Here is a 13256-nt window from a genome sequence, read left to right as displayed (position 1 = left end):
TCTGTTCTCAGGGAGGTTTCTGAAACCATGCTTTTCTCTCAAAGCCTCTGTTCTCTTCCCTCAGGAAGGTGTGGAAAGTTCCTCTTGACAAGCAAGCCCAGACAACTTCTGCTTTGGGCCCAACAACCCAGGCCCCTGAGAAAGGGGACATAAAGGCTTGGTTTGATAGAAGAAAAAAATTGTTTAAAATAAGGAAAAGAAAAAACCACACAAATTAATATTCCAAAGAAATGATCCTACTACTCAGGGAACCCTCTGGCCTCCACCTGCTGTCGCCTGCCACTCCTGCAGCCCCCCCGCCTCCTCCCCCCACCATGGTCTTACTCTCCCTCTCAGGCCCTGTGACAGTGGCAGAGCTCATAAGATCAGCGCAAGGCTGGATTATGGGAGAGGAAATTCCAACAGAGGGACTCTTTGTCCCTCCTCTGCCTCTCCCTGCCCCCAACTCTCTGTCCCAAGAGTTGTGATTCTTGTGAATGAGAAAAAAAAAAACAAACAGAGACTGGAGGAGCAGCAGGAGATGCCCAGGTGACCACCAGGACGTGGTTCTATTTCTCAGGATCACAGAGGTCACCCTGGCCACCCACCTCCAAGCAGAAGCCCAGGCTGACAGATAAAATCAGGCAGGGGAGAGGCTGTTTCCTTCTCTGTGTCTGACATCCACAAGGATGGGAAAGCTCTTCCTAGGGACGGACCACCGCCCTCCTCGACAATCTGCAGTAGTTTCTGGCATTTTGTACTGCCGCCCCTTCCAAGCTCACCCCAGTCATTGTGCCCTCCCACTCCCTTCACAGATGGACCCGGTCCAGAAAGCTGTCATCAGCCACACGTTTGGGGTCCCCTCCCCTCTGAAGAAGAAGCTCTTCATTTCCTGTAACATCTGTCACCTGAGGTTCAACTCAGCGGTGAGAGGGAGCAGTGGGAATGGGCTGGGGAGGGGGCTGGGCAGGAAGAGAGCTGGAGACTGGGCTTCTGGGAGGAATGGGGTGGCAGAGGGACTGTGGTCCGGATTTCCAGTCCCTGGTTGCAAGAAGAGGTGCTCCTGGTCCTTTACCCAGCCCCTCCTCCCCTCTCTCCAGATTCCTCTGCCCCTTCCCTCTCTAGTCCCCCTGGGACTCCATTTCCCTCCCCTATGCCTCTCTCGTGTGTTCTGGATCCTTCTGCAAGAGAGAAGACTGCCCTTTGCCACACTGTACGCCAGGGGCCACCCCATCAGCTCCTGGTTTGGACCTGAGTTTGTTAAAGCACCCGAGAGTTCACAGAATATGTTCATGCCCATCATCTTAATTGGTTCTGATGATACATCTGTGAGGTGGATAGAGGCACTATTATCATCCCCACTTGTCAGAGGAGGAAACTGAGCCTCAGAGAGGTTAAGTGACTTGCCTGAGGCCATACAGGTGGTAAGTAGCAGAGCTGGGATTTGAACCCAGGCCTGGCTCCTGCCCCTAGATAGCAGAGGAGCCTCAGTCTGGCCTCCCAGGGAAGGCGAACCTTCTGTCCAGGCAACTCTAGGGATTGGGGAGATGCTCTCTCAGACCTCCTCTGATGAAAGGGCCCGGGGGGGCCACGGGGGCCTGTCTGTCCGATGTTTGGGAGCAACAAGCAGGGACCCCTGGTTGAAGGAGGGAGGACACTGACAGGCCACACTTGAGAGTCCCCTCCAGGCTTTCAGGTTCCATGAGTCATGCAAGAGATGCACAAGGAGGCTTCCCTCTGAGGGAGGGATGTGTCCTCATGCCAGGCCCCTGGCACAGTGCCTGGCAAACAGCAAGTGCTCGGGAACTCTGTTGAAAAAAATGAGCAAGGGGATGAATGTTCTGGGGTACACATACCCCAAAGTGTGAGACTACTCTGTGTCCTCCATGTGTGCATTTATAAGCTTAGCAACTAACATTCCTTGAGCACCTACTGTGTGCACTAGGCCCTTATCATTCAGGCTCTCACTTATTCTCACAATCCTGTGAGCTTCCCACCACCCTCCAGCATTATCATCGCAAAGTCTACCAGCGAGGAAACTGAGGCTCAGAGAGGTGAGGTGACTTGCCCACAGATGCACAGCTAATAAGTGGCTGAGTCAGGATTTGAAGCCAGAGGCTGCTTGCCTGGGATGTGTTCTGTAAACCTTAGGGCCACACACATACTGTGATGATGATAGCAATGACAAGGATTCCTCCCTTGTGTGGCCCCAGCCCTGACTCCCTCTGACCTGCCCCCTGCCCAGCGCCAGCTCATGGATGGGATGTGTGGACTCAGCAAATGAATGGTGACCCCGTGCCCTCCCCTCCACAGAACCAGGCTGAAGCACATTATAAAGGCCACAAACACGCCAGAAAACTCAAGGCTGTTGAAGCCGCCAAGAGCAAGCAGAGGCCGCAAACCCTGTCCCAGGAGGGGACGCTGGTGTCCCCAACCCCGACTCCAGGCAGCGACACCCCGGGAGAGCCACAGAGCAAAGGTCAGTCCTGAACTCTTCTCCCCCTCCCCACTCCAAATCTGGTTTCTGATGAGGGGTTGAGCGATTTCTGCTCATTACTGGTTCTGCTTGGGTGGAGTTCTCCTACATACAGAAAAAGGCGCCCAATGTTCAGCACGATGAATTTTCCGTCTGAACGTACGGGGATCAAGAAACTTGCCACAAGAGACCCGCAGCCTACCTCGGGTCCCCCCTGGTCACTACCTTGTTGTGTTAGCTCCCCAGGGGTGCTGTGACGAATGACCTCCAACTGGGTGGCTGAAAACAACAGAAAGTTATTTTCTCACAGTTCTGGGAATTAGAAGTTTGAGATCAAGGTGTCAACAGGGTCGGTCCCTCGGTGGGGACTCAGAGGGCCAGTCTGCCCAGCCCTACTCTGACTTCGGGTGGTGGCTGGCCATGCTGGCTGTTCCTTAGCTTGTAGATGCATTGCTCCAGGCTCTGCTTCCATCCTCCTATCTCGTTCTCCTGTGTGGGTCTCTGTGTCTTCACGTGGTCCTCTTTGAAGGACACCAGTCACTGGAACAGGGCCTACCCCAACCCAGTGTGACTTCATCTTAAATAATTACATCTGCAAAGGTCCTATTTCCAAATAAGGTCACAGTCTGAGGTTCCAGATGGACATGAATTTTGGGGTGACACTATTCAACCACCTACACCCCTCCCCCAGGGTATCTACGGTCTTGACTTTTCTCAGAATAGATCAGTTTCATCTGGTTTTGGTGAACCATGTAATATGTAGGTTTTTGTGTCTGGCTTTTGTTCATCTTTCATGAACGTTCATCTTTCATGAACATTCATCAGCATTCACGCTAAGATTCTTCCGTGTTGTTGCATCTAGCTGTGGTCTGCCCTTTTTCGTTGCCTTGCAGTGTTCCACTGCATGACCATACAACAATTTTTTAAAAATCTTTTCTCCTGTTGATGAATATTTGAATAGTTTGCAGTTTTATGCTATTGTGAATAGTGCTCTATGAACATTCTAGTACAGTTTCTGGTGATTTCCACTTATTTAACAGTTAGCTAATAACTGTAGAATAGCAGGGCTATGAGGGCTTTCTGAGACCACTCTGTCCAACTTTATGGTTTCAGATGGGGAGACTGAGGCCCAAAGAGGCCCAAGTCTGCTCAGTAAGTTGGTGGGAGAGTGGGGTAACAAATTCAGTGCTGGTCATCCCTACACTAGGGACCTTTCCACATTGCCAGGCCACCCTCAATATGTCAGTGCTTAAAATCATGGTCTCAAGAATCATCTCGGGGCCGGCCCTGTGGCCGAGTAGTTAAGTTTGCGAGCTCCGCCTTCGGCAGCCCAGGCTTTCGCTGGTTCGGATCCTGGGCACGGACATGGCACCACTCATCAGGCCACATTGAGGCAGCGTCCCATGTGCCACAACTAGAAGGACCCACAACTAAAAAAAATATACAGCTATGTACAGGGAGGATTGGGGTTTCGAAAAGCAGGGGAAAAAAAAGAAAAGAAGATTGGCGACAGTTGTTAGCCCAGGTGCCAATCTTAAAAAAAATTTTTTTTAATTAAAAAAAAAGAATCATCTCAGGCCTCATCATTGCAGACCTGAAGCCTTCTATCTCCCCCACAGTTCCTGCAGCCCCTTCTCCTGGCCCCCAACTCCAGCCACCACTGACTCCAGACCCTGCGCCCAGGGAGCCAGCCCACTCAGACCTCTTGGATGCTGCCTCCTCTTCCTCTTCTTCCTCCTGCCCACCCTGCTCCCCAGAGCCTGGGAGAGAGGCACCAGGGCCTGAGCCACCTTCGGCTGCTGTGGACAGCGGTGCGAGGGGGGAAGGCAGGAGCGAGAGGGGGCGCCTCTACTGCCCCACGTGTAAGGTGACAGTGAACTCCGCCTCCCAGTTGCAGGCTCACAACACAGGTGCGTGTGCCCCACCGGCTGGAGTCCGGGGCAGGGGGGCAGGGAGGCTGCCCTCCCCAGGTCTGGGCAGGCTGGGTTTCTGGGCACTTTGCTCAACGGCTTGGTGACAGAGGCGTTATACTCAGCTGTTATTGGGCATTTTGAGTCCTCCTGCTAACACCTGAGGAGGGAGAATTGGGAAGAGAAGTCTGAGGCCGCAAGAACTGAAGATCACTCCCGGGAAGACGGTAGCCACCTCCTCCATCTGTCCTTAGGTCAGACCCAGAAGGAAGAGGTCTGTTGAGAGCAAAAGGGAAGCCACCCAGTTACCCTGCAAGAAGGCCTTCCTTGGGGGAGGTTGGCATGGAATGAGAGAAGCTTGGAGGACCTTTCAGAGATAAGACAGAGAAATGTCCTGGGGCTGGAGGGGAGTCTATGTGCTGACCAGCCTTGAGGCTAAAGGGGCAACCAAACTGACGCAGTCTGGAGGGGTCTCCATGGCCCTTGCAGCCCCTCTTAGGTGCTGACAGGCTGTCTTCTTTCCTTCCTCCAGGAGCCAAGCACCGGTGGATGGTGGAAGGTCAGCGAGGGGCTCCCCGAAGAGGCCGGGGCCGCCCAGTGCCCCGAGGAGGAGCCGGACACAAGGCCAAGAGAGTGACAGGGGGCCGGGGAGGCCAGCAGGGGTCCAGTCCCCCTTTTCACTGTGCACTCTGTCAGCTTCAGGTCAATTCAGAGACCCAACTCAAGCAGGTGGGGGAAGCGCGGATGGAGCGGGGTGGAGCAGGGTGAGGGGGTGGGACCAGTGCCAAGTAGGGAGGGAACCTGAGGACAGAAGGTGGATAGAGCAGAGTCGGGGGTGGAGAGGAGCGAGGGTAGTGGGACAGTGGGCCCCTGGAGGGCAAAGGCCAGTTCTTGCCTCCCCTTCCCAGGGCCACTCCAGGGTGACACCCAGTAAATGTGCCTTCGATGTGTGAATTGTAGGTAGAGGAAGGGTGAGCTAGCCCAGGATGATAGGGTAGTTTGAGGGTCCTCAGGCTTCCTCACCTTGTTCCCAGTCTGTCTTTCTGTCCATTAGCACCTGAGCAGCAGGAGGCACAAAGATCGCCTGGCCGGGAAGCCCCCCAAGCCCTCCAGCCAGCACAGCAAGCTGCAGAAGCACGCAGCGCTGGCTGTGAGTATCCTCAAGGTATCTGTCTCCAGGCAACAGAGCTGGGACCCGGGTCAAGAGCGGAGAGGGTGGGCTGGAAGGGAGGGCCAGCTGGGGGGCTGAGGGGTGGGGCAGGAAGGAAGCCACCCCGCTGAGGCTGCCTGGGCAGGGAAAGAGCTGGGGTTAAGTCTTTGGCTGTCTTGGCATCTGCCCAGAGGAATTTCCGGGGAGGTGGGCTGGGGTACTAATCTCAGGGCCCAGAGCAAGGGTGGGCGTGTGTCTCCTGGAGACCATCTCTACCCCACCCCAGAGCCCCTCCCTTCGCCCATCCTTAGAGTCTCCTCCTCTGGGCAGGAAGACAGGTGGCGGAGCAAGCCCTCTGGAATGAATGTTTGGGGGTGGGAAAGGAGGATTTAGGTTTGGAACCCTAAAAGGCACGTTTTTCCTGCAGCAAAAAGCCCAAGGATGGAGCCCAGGGAGGGGGCAGGATTTTCCTGAGGTCAGAGACTGTGTCCACTCCTCTCTCTCTTCTTTGCAGTCTAAACTGGCCTTGCAGAAACAACTGACCAAGACACTGGCAGCCCGCTTCCTGCCCAGCCCGATCCCCACCACAGCCACAGCCATCTGTGCCCTGCCAGGGCCCCTGGCCCTCCGGCCTACCCCTACAGCAGCCACCACCCTCTTCCCGGCTCCGATCCTGGGCCCAGCTCTGTTTCGTACCCCAACAGGAGCTGTCCGCCCTGCCACAGGACCCATCGTCTTTGCCCCGTATTAGCCCCTGGGGGAGGCGAGGGCTGATGTCCCAGCATTCGCCCTCCCCTTCCAACTCTCTGCGAGATGCCTCGGTTTCCTACATCCCACTAGGGACCCCCTTTTACAGCCTAGGGGTTCTGCCCGATCCAGGAGGAGCCGGCTAGTTTTAAGGGCAGCTGTCCTTCACAGAGTCTGGAGATTGAACGAATCCCCTCCCCACCCGCAACCTAAGGACCATCCATCCCCACCCTCCTTTCCCTGGCCTTCCAGGGCTTGTCTTGGCCTCCCCTGTCCTTCCCAGCCTGGCTTAGGGGGAGCAAACTGAGAAATCCCCAAGATCTATGCAAAACCCTAGCCCCAGCCCCACGGTGCTCTCATTTCCCCTACTCAAGACCTATACTCACATAGCAGAGGCCCTAGGACTCTAAACTCCTTCTAGCCTGGGTACAAGGCTGTGACCTCTACTCTCATGCCCCAGGAAGGAGGCCCTCCCCATTCACTGGCTTCTCTGGAGAATCACGGGAGATGAGGGACAGGTCTCAAGCTGGAGTGGATGCAAGGCTATCTGGACAGAGACGGTGGAGGCGTGATGGAAGTCTGTGGAGGAGAAAGGGGGCAATGCTAAGGTGGGGCCAAAAGCTTTGGGGGCTTCATCTGCTCTGACAGGATGGGGCTAGGATAGGAGCAGGTGAGGGGGATGTTCTGGCTGGGCCGAGTTTTAATAGAGGAAGTGATGAATCCCACAAAAGGACTCGCCTCTTAGCCTTTCACTGATTCTGCCTGAACCCCAGCTCTTCGGAGGGGGGGACTGGGTCTCCCTCAGACTATGGACCCAGCTAACACCGGATCGCCCGCCCCCGAGGGCTCCCAAAGAGCTGTCCCCTCCAGCTCCTCACCCCAAACTGGTCCCTAGCACTTAAGGGGTTTCCTTCCTCCAACCTCCACCCCAAGCCCCCTCACTGTGAAGCTAAGCGGTGGGAATCAGTCTGATACACTCTCAAGACCCATTTTCGTGCCGTCAAAGTTAATGCCACAACCCCCATCCTGCCCAGCACTGCCCCCCAAACCCCACAATATGGGACTTTGCCAGTATCCACCTGTATCATCTTTTTTCTTTTTTTTAGGTATTTCCAATGGGAAAGCAAGAAAAGGGTGGGGGAGGGAAACTTTTTGATAACGGTTGTGGTTTTATTGTATCCAATGCATCAATAAACGAACTTTAAGCGCCAGTCTGTACGCGCCCTAACTTGCCTCGCCCAGCCCTGGCCGCCTGTCCCTGCTCACCGCCCGTCTCGGGGAGAAGGCACGGGTACTGGAGCTTGCCTGGCTATAGTGTCTCACCTGTGCCAGGTGTGCATGGTGGCAGAAGCACGAAGTGGGCACAGGAAGTTGTGGGTCATAAGCTCACTTTGCAGCGTGTTGCGAGTGTCACCACCCTTCTGAGCCCCGACAGATCTGTCAGCTCCTGAGAAGCTGCTACTGGTTTGCCTTGTTCTGTTGAGGCATCTGAGGTAAGAAGGAAGGGCCAGAGGAGCACCTTGTCCAGCCTTCACCATGGCAGCAGGCTCATTTAAAACAGGTAATTTATAAATACAAGTCCAGCTATTAGCTGAAAACAACCATAGGAAGGGGTGGAGACCGGCCCCCCTGGGTGTGATGTGCCCCACTGGGCACTGAGCAGCCACTCTGGCAACAAGAGCAGATAGTGCGCTCCTGCCCCCTGGTGGCTGGTGGAGAGCAGTGTCCCAGCCTCCGGGACGCGTAGGCATAGCACCTTGAAGAGGGAGAAGCGAAGGGTACAGTCATAGCCAGCCGGAGGCCATGGGCATTATAAACTCACAGGGCTAGAGAGGATCTAGAAGGTCATCTAAGCAACACCCATCACCTCACAGATGAGAAAACTGAAGCCGGGAGAGGGGAAAGGCCTTGCTGAGTCACAAAGCCAGTAGGTGACTCAGCCCAGTCATTCGCTTCCACCTCACCCAATGAGGCCCATCTGCTCCCTGAGCAGGAAGAGGAAGCAAAACAATGGGGCAAGAGGTAACACAGAAAATTACACTTCCCGAGAGGCTGGCTTCTTCCAGCCAAGGTAAGGACAGCAGAAATGTCAGGGCGCTGGATGAGGGGCACCCCTAACACTAGCATGCACACACGTGTACACGTGTGCACACGTACACACATACACAATACCTGAATGCCCTTTAGTCTAGGCCAGTGCCGTGTGTGTGTGTGTGTGTGTGTGTGTGTGTGTCATTGGCAGGAAGCCCAGAGGCGTGGGACCCCTGTGATTGGAACCAGACCCTACACTGGGCACTTCTGCATGGTAGTTCTGCTTCCTGTCCAGGACAGGTAGAAGGGACACTGACCCACAACTGCCTCAGGTCACAGCAAGGCAGACAGGATAAGAACTGAGGGTGGGGGGTAGGGGTTGGGGGCACTAACCTAGATTATGTGCACTTCTCAGAGTTGGGAGGGAGCAAAAGTAGCCTGATCCTGGGACAGCTCAGCTGCCTGTCCTAGTGGGGGGCTCCCCTGCTGCTTGGGAAGGGCAGCTTGCCTAACCCCCCTTTCCCCTCAACCCATCTTCCAGAGCCCCAGCAGCTGGAATGGGGGTGGGAAGGTGAAGAAGGGATGGCAGCCATTCAGCCATCCAAGGAGCCGCTGCCCTTGTTCTTGCGGCTGAGGGGGAAGGCGGACTTGCTCTGGGGCTGGGTCATCTTGCTGGCCAGATAGACGAAGGGTTCCAGCAGGGAGCGGCGGTCAGCCACTGACACCTCCCACAGCTTCACCTTCTCTGACTTGGCCCAATGCTGAGCCACATCTGGGTCTACACGTCGCTGCTCCTGCAGGTCACACTTGTTGCCAAGGACCACGATGGTGACCTAGGGAAGAGGGACAGAGCAGAGGCCTGTGGATGGACCATGGACCTCTAGAATGGGTGTGAGGGCTGGTGACCACCTAGGAATCCTAGGAGAAGGAAAGTCTCAACGGCTGATGTCTCATCTCTTCCTATATTAAAAATCACAGACTAGGGGGAGGGAGATGGTTGCTCTTTTCTCTTTTTCTGTCCAAATTTTGGCCTCTATCTGGCTCTCCCTCCAGGAGTTTTATTATAAGCCCTATATTACCCATGCTTATTCATTACTAGTAGTCAGTTTCTAGCTAAACAACTGGTGAGGAAGCACTCCCAGAATGCCTGTGGCTTAAAGGGAGATTTGAGAACAGCAGGGCCTTCATAGCTAAGAGAACAGAATCATGATAAAGAAAGTAGGGCTCATGCCTCAGGTCAAGGAGCTCTTAAACTGAAGAGCAACCTCTTTGGTTGAGCTGCCTCAACATGTGGCCACCTCTGGGGGTGAAGACACCTTTCAGTGCCTTTCAATCCCCCTTTAGCTCCTAACCCATGTCCTGGCAAATGAATGAAAAACAGAGCCTAGCCAAGCCACCACAAGGCAGCCCAGGGCCCAGGCTCTCTCACCACTGGGGATCCCATACACACCTCCTTCTTGTCCTTGGATTTGTCGATTTCCTTCTTGAGCAGCTCCACACGCTGAAAGGACTCTCGGCTGTCCGTGCTGTAGACCAGGACGTAGCCATCAGTGCAGGAAAAGCAGTGCCGGGGCAGCTCGGCCCCATCTCGGAGCCCCCGGGTGTCATAGAAACGCACCTGCTCCCGCACCCCCCGGTCAGTCTCAATGGAGCCCACATAGATATCCTCTTGCGTCTCAATCATCTCAGAACCTGGGATAAAATGAGGAGAAAACTCGTTTGTAGGGAGGAGGGAGATGGGAAACCTGAATGAATGAGTATATCCTGACAACCTGACCAGATAGGGAGAGAGAGAAATGTGGGGGGCTGAGGAGAGGGAGCCAGAGACTGAGTGGCAGGACTGGAATGATTTGAGGGAACAGATATTAATGTCATGCTCATACCATCCTAAGCAAAAGTGTGACTTGGGAGCTTTTCCTCCCTATCTAGGATATTGGGTTTCCTTCCTTCAGATGTCTTCAGTGTTGTAGGGTTGAGGGTCAAGATGTAGATGTGACTCTTTGGGATGTAATAACCACTGGGAACAGCTAAAAGCTTTTGTGTGCTGTGATCAAATCCTACTCCTCATTCTTCAAATTCTTCCACCATTTCCCCGCCCCCAACAACACTCACCCACTACATGGTTCCCATACAGAAGCTGCTCCAGGATTGAAGTTTTGCCCACAGATGCCTGGCCACACACGACCACCTTGCAGCTCTTCCCCATGCTTAGCCTTCAACCTTGAAGAACAGAAGCACACTGGGTGAGGTGGGGTCAAAGAGGGCAGACCTCCCATAACTGAGAGCCCAAGTTCTGAACCGAATTCGCAGCCTCGGGGATTCAGCACTGTCCCCTACTCTAGTCAGGATGTATTGAAGTCATTTGTCTGTGTCCACTACTGGACAGGAAGCTGTATCTTATTGATCTTTGTCATTCTCAGTATCTGGCCAGGAAGTGACACAGAGCAGGTGCTCAATATATGTTGCCATAAAGGAGGAAGAGGATTGCTAGTTTAAAGGAACCACTGGCCAGTCCTTCTCTGTGCAAAGGATGCGGAGGACCAGTTGCTGAAGGGAGCTCTGGCTCAGCTTCCTCTCTTTAACGACGACTCCATGGAGAAATAAGCAGGAATACTACTTTGTGTGGATCTGTCTTAAGCCACTCTTCCTGGGGAGAATGAGCAAATAAGGAGGATATTTTGCTTTCCTGTATGACTTACCTAGGCAACAATCAATTACCTCTAATTCCCAGTCAAGTCCATGGCTAAGAACAACAGACAAGAAAGGAATGAAGGAATCTAAAGAAAAAAGGCTTCGGAAAGGAGATAATTTTTTGCTACCCTTCGACTGACCCAGATGAGAAGGCTCAGACACAGAAACTCCTTCTCCGAAGCGGCCCCAGAGATCTCCCCGAAAACATCCCAAATACAGGCTTCCCAGAAGGAGCCCCAGACGAAGAATTCCCCGGAGAGCAGAGATAGAGAGAACACACCCACAAGGGTCTTAAACAGAAACCTCTCCAGAGGAAACTCCTGAGTCAGACCCTCCTCCCCCCCCGCAAGGGGCCCCATGTACGTAGGGAGCCCTGCAATCAAGGGATACCCCAAGGGAGCCCCCAGTGGGGACTCCGCCACAGATTTCCCCACGACGGGACCCCCAAGAGGGAATCACAAGCGACAGAAACCTGCCACCTAAAGCGGCCCAGACGCAGTGGCCGATCCCAGCCTGCCAGCTCCGTACCTCCCGGGGCCCTTGCAGCACCCCAGCCGGGCCCCTCCAGGAGCGCGGGGACCACGGGCGGGGCAAGGCGGTCGCAAGGGCTCCGTCCTTCCGTGTCGAGCCAGGCTCCGCTGGCCCCGCCCCCCAGCCTTCGTCCGGCAAGACAAATTCCGGCGGTGGGGAGTGGGCGCCGTCCTCACAGCGCCCCCAGAGGCCGGCGGGGGAAGTGACGGCTGAGACCTGGAGGCGGAGGTTGTGTGCACACGGTTCTAGGCTCGCCGGACGCGGCGTGCTGTTCTGGTGCGTCTGATGCACCAGATAGAGAAATGTTCTGTCTCTAAAGGGTACCATAATACAGTAACACTTCGTTTATTCAATCGTTTATTCCTCAGATGTCTTCTGAGCACCTACTCTGTGCCACGTACAGGACCAAAAGCTGAGAAAAAGCAAATTAGACACTGTAGCTGCTCATGAGAACGTCACCGTCTAGAAGAGGCAGACATCTAAACCAACAATTACAGTATAGCATGGCAAGACCTATCACAGAGGTGCTATGGGAGCACAGCAAAGGGGCATTTAACTTGGAGGCAGTGGGCATTATGGAGAACTCCCTGGAGGTCATGTCTGTGTTGAGGTTTGAAGGGCTTGGGAGGAAAGGGTGGAGAAAGCATGGCAAGAGTCATGGCATTTTCTGGAACTACAAAGACGTGAGTTCAATATTAATGGTGGAAAGGAGCCAAATAACCAAAGGCCTTAGGTGGTTGGCCAAAAAGTTCAAACTGTATCCTAATAGCAGTGGAAAGCCATTGATAGGTTTTACGCCAGTGAAGTGACATCAATTTTTGCTTTAAGAAGGTCACTCTGGCAGAAGTCTGAAGATTGGAGAGAGATGAGACTGGGGGGTCAGTTAGAAGACTTCGGTAGTATTCCAAGTTTTTAAAAAATTACAAGAACCTGGAAAGGGATGGAAAGGCGATAGATAGATTTGGGAGACATTTGGTAGGAGAATCAACAAGACTTGGTGATAAGTTAGGAGTCAGGAGTGAGAAAGAGGGAGGAGATCGTGATGTCTCCCGTCTTTCTCATTTGGTGACCAGATGAATGGTGATCCAATCAACAAGATAAGGAATTCGGGAAAAGAGAATCAAGTACCGCATTTGGTTTTTCTGTTGTTGAGGAGTGGAGAGAGAATGACAAGTTCAGTTTAAATATGTTAAGCCTTGGGGATTTGTGAAACATCCAAGAGCTATCCAGTAGATAGTTGGTTATACAGATCTGGAACTCAGAAAAAGAGGTCTAGGTTGGAGATGTCAACTGGGTTGAGAGTCATCGACAGATAAAGCTGTCAGAGTAGATGAGTTGCCTTAGATGCAGAGAGCAAAAAGTGGGAAGATGGTGAAAGACTGCCTGCATTAGACTGTAGACTGTGAGCCATCGGCAGGCAGGGCAGGTGATCTGTGAGTCTGTGCCATCCCACACTGAAGTAGGGGGAGTGGGCACTTTGAAGAGGGCTATTGAATGACTGGCTGGATGAATGACCTCTCCTCCAACCCACTGAGCCTCTCCCACCTTCCCCTACCCAGGGCTGGGTGTGTTTTCGTTCCCTTAGCCCTGTGATAGGCAGGGACCATGCAAGCAGCCTACGGACAAGGGCACATTCTGTTTTACTAGAGGAAGAGGGTAGATCCTTTTTAAGTGCCCACACCCCCTTCTTATTTTAGTTCCCCTTAGCTTTAAAATTTTAACGTCAAATCCGCCCAATTTA

General features: G+C 53.7%; 2 protein-coding genes across 15 annotated transcripts in view; one reads left to right on the top strand and one right to left on the bottom strand.

Annotated features, from left to right (window-relative positions):
* The window catches only part of ZNF385C (zinc finger protein 385C), a 50314-nt gene extending 43917 nt beyond the window's left edge, over nucleotides 1–6397 (top strand). For 5 of the 14 annotated variants that reach the window (XR_006512308.2, XM_014833700.3, XM_070483275.1 and 2 more), the window contains exons 4-9: nucleotides 795–905; nucleotides 2293–2458; nucleotides 4075–4365; nucleotides 4898–5094; nucleotides 5420–5530; nucleotides 6030–6397. Coding sequence is in view for 12 of the 14 variants with exons in the window: in XM_014833700.3 (XP_014689186.2) it covers nucleotides 795–905; nucleotides 2293–2458; nucleotides 4075–4365; nucleotides 4898–5094; nucleotides 5420–5530; nucleotides 6030–6266 (1113 nt within the window). In the remaining 2 variants the exon portion in view is untranslated. Of the gene's footprint in view, nucleotides 1–794; nucleotides 906–2292; nucleotides 2459–4074; nucleotides 4366–4897; nucleotides 5095–5419; nucleotides 5531–5942 lie in introns of all 14 variants that reach the window. The other 9 variants (XM_070483272.1, XM_070483273.1, XM_070483270.1 and 6 more) reach the window with 2 other exon arrangements.
* Nucleotides 6398–7411: 1014 nt separating this feature from the next.
* NKIRAS2 (NFKB inhibitor interacting Ras like 2) lies at nucleotides 7412–11651 on the bottom strand. Its single transcript, XM_014833702.3, has 4 exons — nucleotides 11513–11651; nucleotides 10406–10513; nucleotides 9744–9985; nucleotides 7412–9126 (listed from the first exon to the last, which is right to left on the bottom strand). Exons 2-4 carry the CDS (start codon nucleotides 10497–10499, stop codon nucleotides 8887–8889), a joined length of 576 nt encoding a protein of 191 aa, XP_014689188.1. The 5' UTR covers nucleotides 10500–10513; nucleotides 11513–11651; the 3' UTR covers nucleotides 7412–8886.
* Between the last annotated feature and the right edge of the window lie 1605 nt (nucleotides 11652–13256).

Source organism: Equus asinus, chromosome 13, assembly GCF_041296235.1.
Source record: "Equus asinus isolate D_3611 breed Donkey chromosome 13, EquAss-T2T_v2, whole genome shotgun sequence".
Taxonomy (NCBI): Eukaryota; Metazoa; Chordata; class Mammalia; order Perissodactyla; family Equidae; genus Equus; species Equus asinus.
Note: the sequence above shows the minus strand (reverse complement) of the source record. Positions and strands in the feature narration are given on the sequence as shown.

Excerpts from the sequence above, each read along its gene's own strand:
- NKIRAS2 (XM_014833702.3), bottom strand. The coding sequence starts at position 10,499 with ATGGGGAAGAGCTGCAAGGTGGTCGTGTGTGGCCAGGCATCTGTGGGC. Across the intron at positions 9,986-10,405 it reads GTATGGGAACCATGTAGTGG|GTTCTGAGATGATTGAGACG; the intron begins GTGAGTGTTGTT and ends ATTTTATCCCAG. Across the intron at positions 9,127-9,743 it reads AATCCAAGGACAAGAAGGAG|GTCACCATCGTGGTCCTTGG; the intron begins GTGTGTATGGGA and ends CCTCTTCCCTAG.